This window comes from Arvicola amphibius, chromosome 6 (assembly GCF_903992535.2).
Source record: "Arvicola amphibius chromosome 6, mArvAmp1.2, whole genome shotgun sequence".
NCBI classification, from domain to species: domain Eukaryota; kingdom Metazoa; phylum Chordata; class Mammalia; order Rodentia; family Cricetidae; genus Arvicola; species Arvicola amphibius.
Genome location: NC_052052.2, coordinates 26,239,149 through 26,253,986, shown reverse-complemented (window position 1 = coordinate 26,253,986; position 14,838 = coordinate 26,239,149). Strand labels below are relative to the sequence as shown.

Here is a 14,838-nt window from a genome sequence, read left to right as displayed (position 1 = left end):
ACCCCCAAGCTTCACCTCTGGGAATAGGGAAGAGAGGGCAGTTAGGAATTCCAGTATGATCAAAGCATGATGTGATTGTATGCAGATGTCACAGTGAAGTCCATTAATATAAACAATAAATATACCTTATTAATTGGTTTTAGCCAGGTGGTGGTAGTGTACGCCTTTAAGCCCAGCCTGGTCTACAGGACAGGCTACACAGAGGAATCCTGTCTTTTTTTAAAGAATTTTTCTTATGATTTATTTAACTTTATTTATGTGCATTGGTGTGAAGGTGTCAGATCCCCTGGAACTGGATTTACAGGCAGTTGTGAGCTGCCATGTGGGTGGTAGGAATTGAACCCAGGTCTTCTTGAAGAGCAATTAGTGTCCTTAACTGCAAAGCCATCTCTCCAGTCCGAGAAACCCTGTCTTGAAAAAAAAATTGTCAAAATGTTCCAGGACAGGACATCCAGAGCTACATAGAGAAATCCTGTCTTGAAAAACAAATAATAATAATAATAATAATAATAATAATTTTTTTAAAAATTGACAACGTGACCAAAGTCAGAGAAACCATCACAGCCAAGAGGAACTGAGAAAAGCCTGGCAGCCAAATGTCCCGTTGCATTCTGGAGAAGAGCCTGCAGCACAGTGTGACATTAGGGTTGCGCTCAGTCACAAGGGCTTGCCTCACAGACATGGTGACATGAGTCTGCGCCCCAGAAGCAAATGCTGGGCATGGTAGTGTGCACTTATAATCCCAGCACTGGGAGACAAAGACAGGAAGCTGTCTGCAGCTTGCTGGCCAGCCAGCCTACCCGAATTAGTGAGCTCCAGGCCAATGAAAGACCCCGTCTCCAAGGAGGTGGATGGCACTCCTAAGTATGACACTGAGGGTTAACCCCTTGCCTCAACAGGCACCCACTTAGACCTAAAGATCTAGGACATTGGGGAGAAACTAATGAGATAGGGTCTTATGTTTCCTAGGCCAGCCTCCAGCTCACTGTGAAGCTAAGGAAGATCTTGAATGTCTGATCCTCTTGCCTCCACTTCCCATATGGTAGCCTGCACAACCACGTCTAGGAATCAAACTCAGAACTTCCTGCATGCTAGATAACTTCTACCAACTGAGCCACATCCCCACATGCCAAATTCTAGGACTATAGACAATTGTGAAGTTAGACTTGAATAACAATAATTATTTTTCAACTTGCTCCATTATATGAACTTTTTTTTTGAAGTTCTAAAGACTAACACTAGGTGGTGAGTGGGCACACAGAATCAGCATCTGTCTGTTGTTGGTACTAGAGGCTTCAGTGAGATACACCAGCTTTAACTGAGCCTTTACCGCCTGTTGTCTGTCTTTGGGAACGTTACTTCATCCCAAAGACCATCTTCTCACTAACACAGGCGGAGCCCCTTCCCCAGTCTGCCGACTTCTGCTTGGCATCATGGCCTCCTTCAGACCTCTCATGAAGCCCATGATCATCAGAAAGGTGGTGGAGAAATTCATTATCAATGGCATCAGTTGGCACAGTATGTCATAAGCATCATTGGTGGAAACCAAGGTACTGACAAAATGTAAAAGAGATTGATGGTCCAGATCATTTTGTCCTTGGAGACAAAATTCTGTGATGCTGGGGCTGGAGAGATGGCTCAGAGGTTAAGAGCACTGGCTGCTCTTCCAGAGGTCCTGAGTTCAATTCCCAGCAACCATATGGTGGCTCACAACCATCTGTACTGAGATCTGGCGCCCTCCTCTGGCGTGCGAGGATACATAGAGGCAGAATGTTGTATACATAATAAATAAATAAATCTTTAAAAAAAAAAATTCTGTGATGCTGGGGACTGAACCCCAAATCTCCATCCTAGGCACATGCTACATCCTACACTACAGAGCTACATCCCAACCTAATGGGGCCCAACATTGGTTACAGAGGTCCAAGGAAAGAAAGCTCCTGTTTCTCATTGTCTTCCAGAAGACACAGTGTCAAAGAAGCTGGAGGTGCTGCCGTTGTCAACAAATAATCCATGTGAGGACCATCCATAGTGTTTCCTCTAAGGAGTTTATGGGAAAGAGCCGGGCTGGCTATTAAACTGATGGATCCCAGTGTCAGGCTGTGCTGTGGAGAAAATGATGAATGTGTACTTTATATTTCTATTTAACCCAAACAAACAAATAAAAACTACATGCCGCATTTAAAAATGGAACTAGGAAGCCAGGTGTTGTGATAATCCCAGCACTTGGGACGTGGAGGCAGGGGCATCATAAGTTCAGTGTTAGCCTCTGCTTGATAGTGAGTTTGGTTCCCTGTCTCAAAACTGTATTGATCGATTCATTAATTTAAAAATAAGAGTGGGGGCTCGAGAGATGGCTCAAAGCATATACTTAAGTATGTAACTTAAGAGCTTATACTGCCCTTGCAGAGGACCCAAGTTCAGGTCCCATGTCAGGTGGCTCACAGCCACCCTTAACTCCATCTCCACGGGGAAACAATGCCTCTGGCCTCTTAGGGCACCAGCAATCATGTGTACACCTCTATATGCATATACATGAACATAATTCAAAATGTTTTTTAATTTTAAAAATTTAAAAATAAAAATGGGGGTAGGGCTGGGGGTTTAGTTCAGTTAGTAAAATGTTTGCCTTGTGTCTTAATTGATGTTTATTGCTGCAAAGAGACACCATGGCCATGACAGCTCTTATATAAGGAAAACATTTAATTGGGGTGGCTTACAGTTTCAAAGGTTTAGTCCATTATCATTATGGCAGGAAGCATGGCTGCAGACAGGCAGACATAGTTCTCGAGAGATAGTTGAGAATTCTATATCCAGATCAGTGGGCAGAGAGAGTGAAATGGGCTTGGCTTGAGCTTCTGAAACCTCAAAGCCCACCCAGTGACACACTTCCTCCAACAAGGCCACACCTCCTAAAACCTGTCACTTAAAGTAGCATCTCTTCAAGCATACAAATATGTGAGCCTATGGGGGCCATTCCTATGCAGGCCATCACACTCCGTGTACACAAAACCTGGGCTCCATTCAGAGCACTGCAAAAAAAAAAAAAAAGAGGGGGGGAGGAATAGTCATATAGAAAGCAAGCTACAGGGGCTGGAGAAATGGCTCAATGGTTAAGAGCCTGGCTACTCTTCCAGGGGACCCAGGTTTGATTCCTAGCACCTACAAGATGGTCCGCAATTGTTTGTGACTTCAATTCCAGGGGATCCAGCACCTTCTTCTGGCCTCTGCGTGCACCAGGCACTTACATGGTACACAGACACACATCCAGGCAAACATGCATACCATAAAGAAAAAATAAAAAAGAAATGGAACAAAGAGATAATCGAATCAGGATTTCCAGATTCTCCCGAGTCCAGGGCCAAGTGCAGAGCTCACAAAAGCAAATACGGTCTCCTATGTGTCCATCAGGAAGACACAGAGGATGACCAGAAACCATGGTTTGCCCAGAGATATTCTGGCCACTACTGTTGTCTTAGCTCAGTTACTAACATCACCCCCTCACATTCTCAGAAGTGCTCTGGCTTGGGTGGCAACCCATGTAGTCCCCACAGCTGCTTTGCTCAGGTTCGGGTCTACTTTGATGATCTCATCTGTCTATATGTGGGTTGACAGCTCTATGACCTGATGACCATGGCTTTCAAATACCAAGTGCTGCTGTGTCCTCGCCCCAAAGATGTGCTGCTGGTCACTTTCAACCATTTAGACTCCATCAAGGGATTCATCTGTGACTCCCCAACCATCCTGCATCAAGTAGACGAGACCTTCCGGCAGCTAATAGAAGTAAGCTTGTCACCAGCCCGTCGTCTCACTGCCACAACCCTTGTTCTCAGCCAACTGTAAGGACCGGCAGGTTCTCTGATTACAATGACAGGATCAAAGCTAGAACATTCTAAAATCCCACAGCTGCCTAATTTGTAACTACAATGGGCAATTATCATCTTAGGCTCTCTACTATGGCCTTTGTAGAGAGAAACCGGTGACAGAGAACTTCCCCCGTGCCTGAAAGGGCATTGGAAGTGTTGTCTGTTGAACAATGGGGAACAGACAGACACTCCAGGCCCGTGGCATGGCAGGGTCTGTTCTACTTGGGAGGCTGGTACCCGACACTCTTGCTGCCAAGGCCCCAGCTCATCTGAGTCCCACCCCTGAGCACCCTAACCCCGCCTGTCCCCACAACTCAGCCCGTGGTGGAAAGTGCAGCGCTTTCCTCTGCTCTGCCTCACAGATATATGGGAGTCTCTCTGCCGGGGAGTTCCAGTTGATCCGGCAGACACTGCTCATCTTCTTCCAAGACCTGCATATCCGAGTAAGTGCCTGGAACCCCTGCGAGTGACTGCTGCCCTGGCCACCAGCCAGTCATCTGGAAGACCAGGAGCAGGATTCTGCTCGGCTAATGGTTGCCCGTCACGCTTTCAGTCTATGGTGATAGCCATTCTTGCGATAGATTTCAGCCATTTCCCCCACTTCCATTGAGCTTCTGTGAAATGGGGGTTTATCCTTTGCTTCTGCAGAAGAACTGGCTGTCCAGGTGCCAGTCTGACCTCAAAGCTTTTCTCAAGCTTCCCACCCTCAGTGTCCCTGCATCAGATGCTGTCACACGGCTGCCCTCCTGCTCCCCTTCCCTGGGCCTTCCCACCTCCCTTTCTGCCTTCCCCTAACTCTCCCTCTCCCTGTCTCCAAGCCTTCCTCCCCTGCCTTCGCCCATCCACGCACTTGCTGAAATCCATCCTGATCAGGTCTGCTGGGCCTATAATTCTATGTCTGCAACTGAACTATTGCCTGAAAGCCAAGTGTGCCTGACTCTGTGGCCTCTGTTGAGGACACACCCTTTCCACCGCTCACTTGGCTCAGAACCAAAGTCACTTTGATTCTCCATTCTTGATCTGTCCAGTTGCTTCGAAAGTGCATAGGATTTCCCCTTCCTGTGGCTCTGCCCTTCTCGGCGAGCTGCTGTCACATTAGCTTGGGTTCACATACTTTTCCTTACAGTTTCGGGGACCATGACCACGTCTGCGTGTATACGAAGCAAGTTCCTGCAGCTGAGCTACATCCTTAGCCCACATTCATTTCTCGCTGGCTGTTGTCCCCTAAATGTCCCTCTCATTGTGTCACGTCTACTCCAAACAGTTCTATACCCTAACTTTCAGAAACATACCTCTGAACTTGTGGGGGTGGGGAGGTAACTCTGCCAGATGGGGCTTGTTCCTTCCTAAAGTTGAGCCAACTGAGGTGAAAGATGGTTAAACCAGCCACGGCCCTGGTGCTAGACAGTACCAGCTGCACGCTGAGCACTTGAACCCTGAGCCAATCACTGCTCTTTTTTTTTTTTTTTTTTTTTTTTTTTTTTGGTTTTTCGAGACAGGGTTTCTCTGTGGCTTTGGAGCCTGTCCTGGAACTAGCTCTTGTAGACCAGGCTGGCCTCGAACTCACAGAGATCCGCCTGCCTCTGCCTCCCGAGTGCTGGGATTAAAGGCGTGCGCCACCATCGCCCGGCTCCAATCGCTGCTCTTAAATCCTAGCTCCCTTACCTGGAAGTGGAAATGGCAGTATGTAATCTAGAGTTTGCTGGAAGAACCCAGTGAAGGGACATATGTAATATACATGTTACATGTGTGCGCTTGTATGTGAATGGTATAAACCACTTCTACAAAGGATATGTAAGAAACTCGTCACGGTTCTGCCTCCTGGAGTCAGGAACTGCGGAGGACGAGCAGAACAGAGGGGCACAGACCTTCCTGCACCTTTGGGACCTCATACTTACGCACAAATGAAAACCAAAATCAAGGAAAGGACTGGAGTGTAGTTTTCGCCCGAACGTGTTTCTCTTCCAGGGGACGGATGGTAAAGAGATTTCAGTTCTAATGCCAATTTTATTTTTAACCCTCATGAATAATTTCATTGTATTTGCTAGGGATGGAGCAAGATAAACATGAATATAAGCTAAGATCTCTAATGTTTGTGGGTGAAAATATAAAAATATGAAAGTGCAAGCAAGATTAAGTTTTGCGCAGATTTGACATCAATTTGGATATACTGAAAATCCCACTTCATAGTGTTTCCAGGACCATGCATTATAGGCATATTTTATGGATTGCAGTAATATAAACAGCCATATTGATTTCCCAGTTGTGAGGAGATAAAATTCATTGTAATGAAAAGACATGCCTAGTAATAATTCTATAGTGAACTCATTAAAATGTATTAAGTCACTAAATATATGGGACTTTAATTGCTAAACGGGAAACAAGGAAACATCAAAATCATAGCCAGTCATGGCAGGCATACCTGTGATCCTCCGCTGGGGAAGTAGAGGCCAGGGGAACAGGAGTTCAAGGTCATCCTTAGCTATGTATCTAGCCTGGAGGGGGTGGGCCTGATTTGGAGTAGGGATGAATCACACAGCTTGGCAATCCTCTGCCAATGATCTGAACATCTGGGCTGGCTTCCCATGTCTGGTCTTTAATGGTGTTTCTCTTCCCCTGCAACTTGTGATTGCCCATACAAATTTTCTGTTTTCAAAATAGTCTTGATAGATTTTAAATTTGTTAGCAAAACCAACTAAATCGAGAAAACACAGTTCTGCACTCTTTTTAACCAAAGCAAATACGAAACTGCATATCCAATACCAAGTTTTCTATATCATGGAACCACATGAGGCATCGTGAATGTGGCCAAAGTCCTGGCCTGTACACAGGGACCTTGACAGAGACTGCACTAGGACCAGTTCCATTTAGGCTCCTCAAGGGTTAGTTAGACTGCCACAGCCCCACAATCAATCCCCTTCAGCCCTCTGGAGACACTCCAGAGCTGCTCCGGAAGGCCTTGCTCCTTCACCATCCCTCTGACCTATGACCTCACATTCTTGCCTTCTTCCATCACGACTCTCCTGCTCCTCCCATCGTCTGCACTATTGAAGGCATCACCCTATCTTAACTCTCCGTGAATATTCCCTTCCCTTCTGTAGACAGAAGTTTCTGACCCACCTGATCCCACAGCCATTCAGTACCAAAGAAACATTATAAACTGTTTGGCCTATTAATACAGGCTTTTTAAAAAAATAATTTATTTAACTTTATTTTATGTGTGTTGGTGTGAAGGTGTCAGAGCCCTGGAACTTGAGTTACAGACAGCTGTGAACCATTATGTAGGTGCTGGGAATTGAACCCCTGTCTTCTGGAAGAGCAACACAAGGCAGGGTGAATGAGACTTCAAAGCCTGCCCCTAGTGACAGCTCCACCAACCAGGTCACACCTCCTCTATCAAAGCCACACTTCCTAATCCTTTCTAAACAGTTCCAACAACCAGGGACCAAGTATTGAAGTGAGCCGAGGCCCATTCTCATTCAGACCACCACATGGTGTTTTTACATGTATGTTTGTGTCCCGGGTCCACATAGGCCTTTTTCTGTCTTTCTTCTAGTTCTGGAGTGTGGACCCAGGGCCTCAGCCATGCTTAGCAAGTGCTCTAAATTAACTGCACCCCCAGTCTTCCAGACAGATTAAGAAAGAATTAGCTGCCTTTTATTGAGCTCCTACTGTGTGTGGGCTCCGCTTGCTCCCCATCCTTGATGCCAGGGCCTCACACATGCTAAGCCAGTGCTCTACCACTGCCTTGTCTTCCTGGATGCTGTTTTTGTAAATTTTCCTCATCTTCAAAACAAGAAAACGTTTGAAGGGTTTAGGGTCAAGCTTAGAAGTCATCTTATATGGGTCTGGAGAAGTGGTTCAGAAGTTAGGAGTGCCTATTTTAGGTGACTCATAACTTAGAACTTAGAACTAACTCTAGCTCCAAGGGACCCCCTGTCTTCTGGCCTCCACAGGCACCCACATGCATATGTGCACATACACTTATGCACACATACACATAACTACACATAAATGAATATGAACGTGTGTGAGTGAAGCTACTCTAAAATCTGCATGTCCATTCATTTTGGTATGTCCCTCCCTTTGTGTTACAAGCTCACTAGGTAGCTTTACAAACCATTGCCCAGTGTTCATTCTCAGAACATGTGTGTCCATGAAAACATAGCAGGAAAATGACATATAATTTTTTTTTTTTAGGTATCCACATTTCTAAAGGACAAAGTTCAAAATTCTAATGGTCGCTTTGTATTGCCAGTGTCCGGGCCTGTTCCCTGGGGAACTGAAGTTCCTGGAGTCATCAGGTAAATCCTCAGTGGTGACTGCTCACTGTGTTTGAGGGGCCAGAAACACAGAACATGCCCACCCCAGGGACTGTAGCACTGCGGAGCCCCTCCGGCTCTACTTACCTGTCCCTTCTTCAGTAAAGCTCAGCTATCTGGAGGTCGAGGAAGAATCCCACTGTAGCCACCTGAGTGGAAGATAGTTGGGGTAAGCCACCCGCTTCCTAGGTCCATCTCCTCATCTCTTAAGTGGTTGCTATTAGAAGGCCACACTCTGAGATGTTTACACAGCTCTCGTGCCTCTATCCAACTGTCAAAGTTGTCTTCATCTTTCTTTTTCTTTTTCTTTTTCTTTTTCCTTTTGATTTTTGCAACAGTTTCTCTGTGTAGCTTTGGCTGTCCTGGAACTCGCTCTGTAAACCAGCTAGCTTCTAACTCACAGAGATCCTCCTACATCTGCCTCCCGTGTGCTGGGGATTAAAGGCGTGCGCCACCACTACCCAGCTTGTCTTTTTCTTTTGTTTGGTTGGCTTTAGGGTCCCCAGGAATAGAACCCAGAGTCTTGCACATGCTAATAAGCAAGTGTGCTGAACTACACCTCCAACTTAGCTTCTTTTTTTAAAAAAATTATTTATTGCACGCCTTTAATCCCAGCACTCAGGAGGCAGAGGCAGGCGAATCTCTGTGAGTTCGAGGCCAGCCTGGTCTACAAGAGCTAGTTCCAGGACAGGCTCCAAAGCCACAGAGAAACCCTGTCTCGAAAAACCAAAAAAAAAAAAAAATTATTTATTTATTATGTATACAGTGTTCTGTCTGCATGCCTGCACACCATAAGAGGGCACCAGATCTCATTATAGATGGTTATGAGCCACCATGCGGGTGCTGGGAATTGAACTCAGGACCTCTGGAAGAGCAGCCACTGCTCTTACCTCTGAGCCTTCTCTCCGGTTCCCCCAGCCTAGCTTCTTTATCTTCAAAGAGGGATTGAATTCCTTTTTGTCCTGCTGTGCACACGATAGGTGGCCTCTGAGGCTCCAGGGTCTAGAGAATTCCTGTCAGGCCATCCTTTGTATTTCAGAATGTTCAACGACAAAGGCGAAGAAGTGAAGAAGATAGAATTCAAGCATGGCGGAGACTATGTTGCTGCACATAAGGAAGGTTCTTTTGAGCTGTATGGAGCTAGAGTCTTGAAACTGGGAACTAACATGTAAGCAAATTCTCCCTCTGAATGAACTTAAGTCCACAGAGGTCATGTCATTATAAAAAACCAGACCTCTGCTCTGAAAAATCCCCGCTGACTATACTGAGTGTAATGGTTTAAGTAAAATGCTGCAGGCCCCCAAGTAGTGGCAGCGGGCAGCAGGTCCCCAGACTATGTCAAGCCATGAAGGCAGCTGGGTCCCAGGCAGGAAGTCACATGGCAGGTGAGAGACCGAGATGGATAGGCACGCCATGCAAAGTGAAGTTGGATATTTATTTAGTGGGTTATGGAGGGGTAGGAGAGAAGGGGAAAGAGCAGAGAGAGAAAAAAAAAAACAGAGGGGGGAAGGGAAAAGTGAGGAGAGGGAAGAGACAGAAGCTGCCTCTTTGAGAGAGAGAGAGAGGCTGAAAGGAAGAGACTCAGGCTGGAAGCTGAAGACCAGCTTGCCTGGTTGGATGGGGGAGGGAGTGGGCATGGCAGACTGTTATACTGAGGATGTGGCACAGCTAATAGGGCGCTTGCCTAGCACACAGGAAGCTCTGCCTTCTGTGCCCGGTACCACATAAACCACATAATGGTGCAAGCCTATAATCCCAGCATTTGGGATATGGAGGCAAGAGGATAAAAGTTCATCAGGGTCATCCCGGGTGAGTACACAAGAGCCTGTCTAGGAACAAAACAAACAAACCCCATTAATCTGTGGAGTCATTTCCCCAAATATAATGCTTGTACAACCCTGACATTTAAGCGTTAGGGATCTCTAGGAACATTTCCAAAGGCAAAAGATATTCAATGTTAAATCACCATGGAGGAGAAGTTGCCAGTGTCTCTTGACTGTAGAAAGCCATATGGCCTCCCTGGAATGTTGTCCACGTCCTCAGTGCTATTCTCCCCCCACCCCACCGAGATGGGGTTTGTCTGTGTAACAGTCCTGGCTGTCCTGGAACTCACTTTGTAAACCAGACTGGCCTTGAACTCACCGAGATTCGTCTGCCTCTGCCTCCTAAGTGCTGAAATTAAAGGTGTGCGCCACCACTGCTGGGCCTCAGTGCTATTCTTTCTGGGTTTACTTCTTGGGGAGGAGGTAAAATGCGAGCAGTTCACAACTCAGATGAGTGCTACACCCACAGCCCCTTTCTGGTGCCTTTCATTGTCTCAACAAAAAGTGACAACTTTGCTTGCCAGTCAGAAGGGAGTCAGTGAACCAGGTGGATAACAACACCGTTTCCTGTTGCCACCAGGTACAGCGTGAATCGGCCTGTCGAAACTCATATGTCTGCAACATCAAATAACTTAGCCTCAAGGACACAGGTGAACGTCTGCCCTCCCTATTTTCCCCCTGCTTCTTTCTACATCCAGCTGTCTGATTGGGGGGCGGGGCGACTCCAGCTTCCAGAGCGAGTCACCTTTACCTCGCTGTTTGCAGCCGTCCCTTCAGCCTGACAAGGACACAGGTTTCTAATTGTAGCTGTGCTCAGAGCCTTCCAGTGATCTGACTAATTAGGTAATTTGGGGATTGGTTCACCACCATAATTAAATAAGAGCCACATACCAGGGCATGCCAAATGCCAGAGCCACGAGGCCTGTGGCTGCCGGGTCTAACGCATGCAAATTCAGGCATCAAATCGTCCCTCTTCGGTGCCTCCTGGTTTTACGGATGTGGTAGCCACTTTCAACATGAGGTTTTCACTCCTCCGAGTTCTGTATCTATAAATTTTCACTAACTAGCCACACACTAGCTGTGGGGCAAATCATGGACTGTTCAGTTATTAAGTAAGAACCGTGTCCATGGGTTGGCGATGATGTGGTCCCATCCTGAAGAAGCTTCTGGTTCCCTGGGAAGGACAGTACTGGAAACAAACAGCAACAAGATGGAAGGTCGCATTGACAGTCTATGCCAGAAGACTGCGCTCTGCCCTTCGGGGTGGGAGCATGGGGACAAGGCTTTCAGAGGAGGTGGCATGGAAACAGGGCTCCAGAGTGGGCAAGACACCAAAGAGCAGAGGAGGAGAAGTGGGTGACAGTTGAGGTGGCAAAATTGTCTTGTTTGGAGTGGCAGCTAGTCCCCTCAGCACAGCAGAGGCTGAGGTTTACTGGACTCAAGGACACTGGAGTCTGATTAAGGAAGGTCTTAACTCCATTTTCTTCTTTATACAGGAGGTAGGGGGCTTTGTTCCATGAAAGACAGAAATGTGTTTTCAGTAACTGATGGTAGTGGGTTAGAGTCCCAGCCAGGCAGGAAGATGAAGTCAGGGAATGGCCTAGAGTCTGTGTTCCTGGATATCACCAGCAGATGGCAGTATGGGAGTTCCTCCGGAACTGTCCCCTTGCCCTGCAGGCTTGACAGGAGCCACTTGGCAGAGGGAACTGGACCGACTGAAGAGGAAGCAGGGCCCTTCCCCTCCCCTCCCAGGAGGAAGGCAGCCTGAGAAGTGGGGGTCCGCGGGGCATTCCACTCAGCTTCAAAGCTGAAAGTCTGTGGTTTGCTTCTTTGCTAGAGTCCCTCTGCTGCTGCCTGCATCATTCTTCTGCTAAGCTTGCTTTCTGTGTGGTAGCTGAGCCCAGAAATAATTTAAACTGTTATTGTTTTTGCCTTGCTATATAATTCCTTCTGCGTCTCTGGGGTCTTGTCAGGAAATACGATCACCCTGTGTGGCTACAAATCACATAGTTGTCTTACAGGAAAACATTGCTCCAAACCCTCTTGCCAAAGAAGAGCTGAATTTCTTGGCCAGGCTAATGGGAGGGATGGAAATCAAGAAAACGAGCGGCCCTGAACCAGGATTCCGGTTGAATCTGTTTACGACGGATGAAGAGGAGGAGTACGTTTCAAGCCTGTTCTCTTGCTTGTTGTGGGCAGGGTCTCCTAGAGCCCAGATGGCCCCAGATTGGCTGTGTAGCTGAGAATGGCCTTAACCTCCTGGTCCTCCTGGCACTCAGCTGTCTCCCACTGAAGTCCGTGAGGCTGCCGCTCAGCTGCGTTCTGTAGCCGTCTCTAAGGTCCCATCCCCGAAGCTTCCTGAGGTGGTGCTTAGGGAGGACAACCCAGAGTTCTCCAGTGGAGAGCCATGACCCTGGAGCCCAGCAGTCTTTGGGTGTCAGGATTGCGCCTCCAAAGGCTGGCTGCCTGGGAACCCATTACTAGGTTATATAAAGGTGAATCAGGTGTTGAGCCGGGATAAGTGTGGTACACATCTGTAATTTCAGCACCTGAAGACAGAGGCAGGGGGCTCACTAGTTCCAGGCTAGCCTGGAATGAATGACCTTTAACCCCTGCCTGCCTCAGTCTCCAGACATCTTCTTTCTGGCTGTAGGATGTGGGACTGTTTCTGTTTCCCCCTTGTGTTAAATGTTTGCAAATACAGTTGAAAATATTCCATCCAGGCAGGCGCACACCTTTAATCCCAGCACTAGGGAGGCAGAGAGAATTCCAGGACAGACTCCAAAAGTACAGAGAAACCTTGTCTCAAAAATAAATAAATAAGCCGGGCGGTGGTGGCGCATGCCTTTAATCCCAGCACTCGGGAGACAGAGGCAGGCTGATCTCTGTGAGTTCGAGACCAGCCTGGTCTACAAGAGCTAGTTCCAGGACAGGCTCCAAAGCTACCGAGAAACCCTGCCTCGAAAAACCAAATAAATAAATAAATAAATAAATAAGTAAATACATACATACATACATTCTTGTCCCCATGGCTTAGATTTACATATGTAAATCCCTTACATTTGATAAGAACACAGGCGACAAATGCAGACAACACATAAACACAGATGTAAAAAACCGGAAGTGAAACACCAGCAATCCATATCGACCTGATTAAAGACTCCCTGGGGAGTAAAGAGATGGAACCCCAGAAGTCATTCCCCGAAGTTCTGGTGTTTTACTAAGCAGAGCAGCTAAGCAAGAAGCTGACCAGGTGGCGCACGCCTTTAATCCCAGCACTCGGGAGGCAGAGATAGGCGAACCTCTGTGAGTTCCAGGCCAGCCTGGTTTACAAGAGCTAGTTCCAGGACAGGCTCTAAAGCTACAGAGAAACCCTGTCTGGAAAAACCAAAAAAAAAAAAAAAAAAGCTGACCAGGCTGGGTTGGTGAGGTGGCTTAGCAGCTAAAAGACCCGAGCCTGAGACCCGAGTTCGAGCCCAGAGACTCCTATGGTGGGAAGAGAGAATTGATACCCACAAAGTGTCCTCTGACTTCTACATGCTTGCCATGACACATGTACATACACACTCATGAACACATAAAATATGGAGTTTAAGCCCCTGAGCCTGGCCTGCCCTCAGGAGGCTTCCAGGAGGCTCTGGTAGGAGAATGAAGAGCAGAGCAGGAGCCGTTTTAGCCACTAGGTCGCAAATGCTGTCGGGAAGACTGATTGGAGGGACTGGCGTGTGCTGAGCAGAGACACAAACACACGTGACTTTCTGAAATATAAGAATGTGAGGGGGGAGGGGGAGTGGAAAAGCGAGGGGAAATGGCAAAAAAGGATGCAGAGAAAACAGATCATCATGTTCTCATGAGTAATCTCATTTTATGAGTTCTCACCATGCTAGGAAGATGAAACCCTAACATTGTATCTTGGGCTCATTTCTTCCTGCCTCATCCAGACACGCAGCACTGTCCAGGCCAGAGGAGTTATCCTATGAAGTCATCAACATACAGGCTACACAGGTACGTATCCTCATCATCGTCTTGTAAAAAAACTTCACTCCAAGGATGAAGATGGCTCAGTGGTTAAGAGCCCTAGCTGCTCTTGCAGAGGATACTAATCCAATTCCTAGCACCTATATGGTAGCTCACAACCATCTGTACCTCCACTTCCAGGGGATCTGATGCCTCTTCTGGTTGTAGGACGTAGGACTGTTTCCCCTTGTGTTAAATATTTGCAAATACAATTGAAAATATTCCAATTAAAAATTGCAATAGGAATAGGCACATCCATGAGACAGAACACTCATTCACAGAAAATAAAAGTAAAATAAATCTTTAAAAAATTTGAGCCAGGTAGTGGTGGTGCACACCTTTATCCCAGCACTTGGGAGGCAAAGGCAGGTGGATCTCTGTGAGTTCAAGGACAGCCCAGTCTACAGAGTGAGTGCCAGGACAGCCAGGACTACACAGTATAGCCCTGTCTTAAGAAACAAAACAAAAAAATTGGTCTCTAATGGTCTCCTATTGTGTTTGTCCCTAATCTGGCAAAGAGCTGAGCCCCTTGACAGCATGAAACTTAAATATCTCCTGGTGCAGAGAGGAACCCTGCAAACATGTCCTCTTCCTCTCTCTCCTCTCATTTCTCCCACAGGACCAGCAGCGGAATGAGGAGTTGGCCCGGATCATGGGGGAGTTTGAGATCACAGAGCAGCCGGAGATCACAGGGCAGAGCGCAAGCAAGGGAGATGACTTGCTCGCCATGATGGACAGGTTATAGAAGTACCATGGGCACCCCTACCACTCCCGCAAGATGCTGCCTGAGGAGCACCCTGGGGACAGATG

The 14,838-nt window shown here is 47.1% G+C and overlaps 1 protein-coding gene across 1 annotated transcript in view; it reads left to right on the top strand.

The window, feature by feature from the left end:
* The window catches only part of Oscp1 (organic solute carrier partner 1), a 32,389-nt gene extending 17,551 nt beyond the window's left edge, over positions 1-14,838 (top strand). Inside the window, exons 3-10 of the mRNA XM_038335139.1 lie at positions 3,616-3,783; positions 4,229-4,309; positions 8,067-8,170; positions 9,228-9,356; positions 10,592-10,661; positions 12,033-12,172; positions 13,953-14,016; positions 14,648-14,838. Coding sequence (XP_038191067.1) covers positions 3,616-3,783; positions 4,229-4,309; positions 8,067-8,170; positions 9,228-9,356; positions 10,592-10,661; positions 12,033-12,172; positions 13,953-14,016; positions 14,648-14,773 — 882 coding nt within the window. The 3' untranslated portion in view covers positions 14,774-14,838. The remainder of the gene's footprint in view (positions 1-3,615; positions 3,784-4,228; positions 4,310-8,066; positions 8,171-9,227; positions 9,357-10,591; positions 10,662-12,032; positions 12,173-13,952; positions 14,017-14,647) is intronic.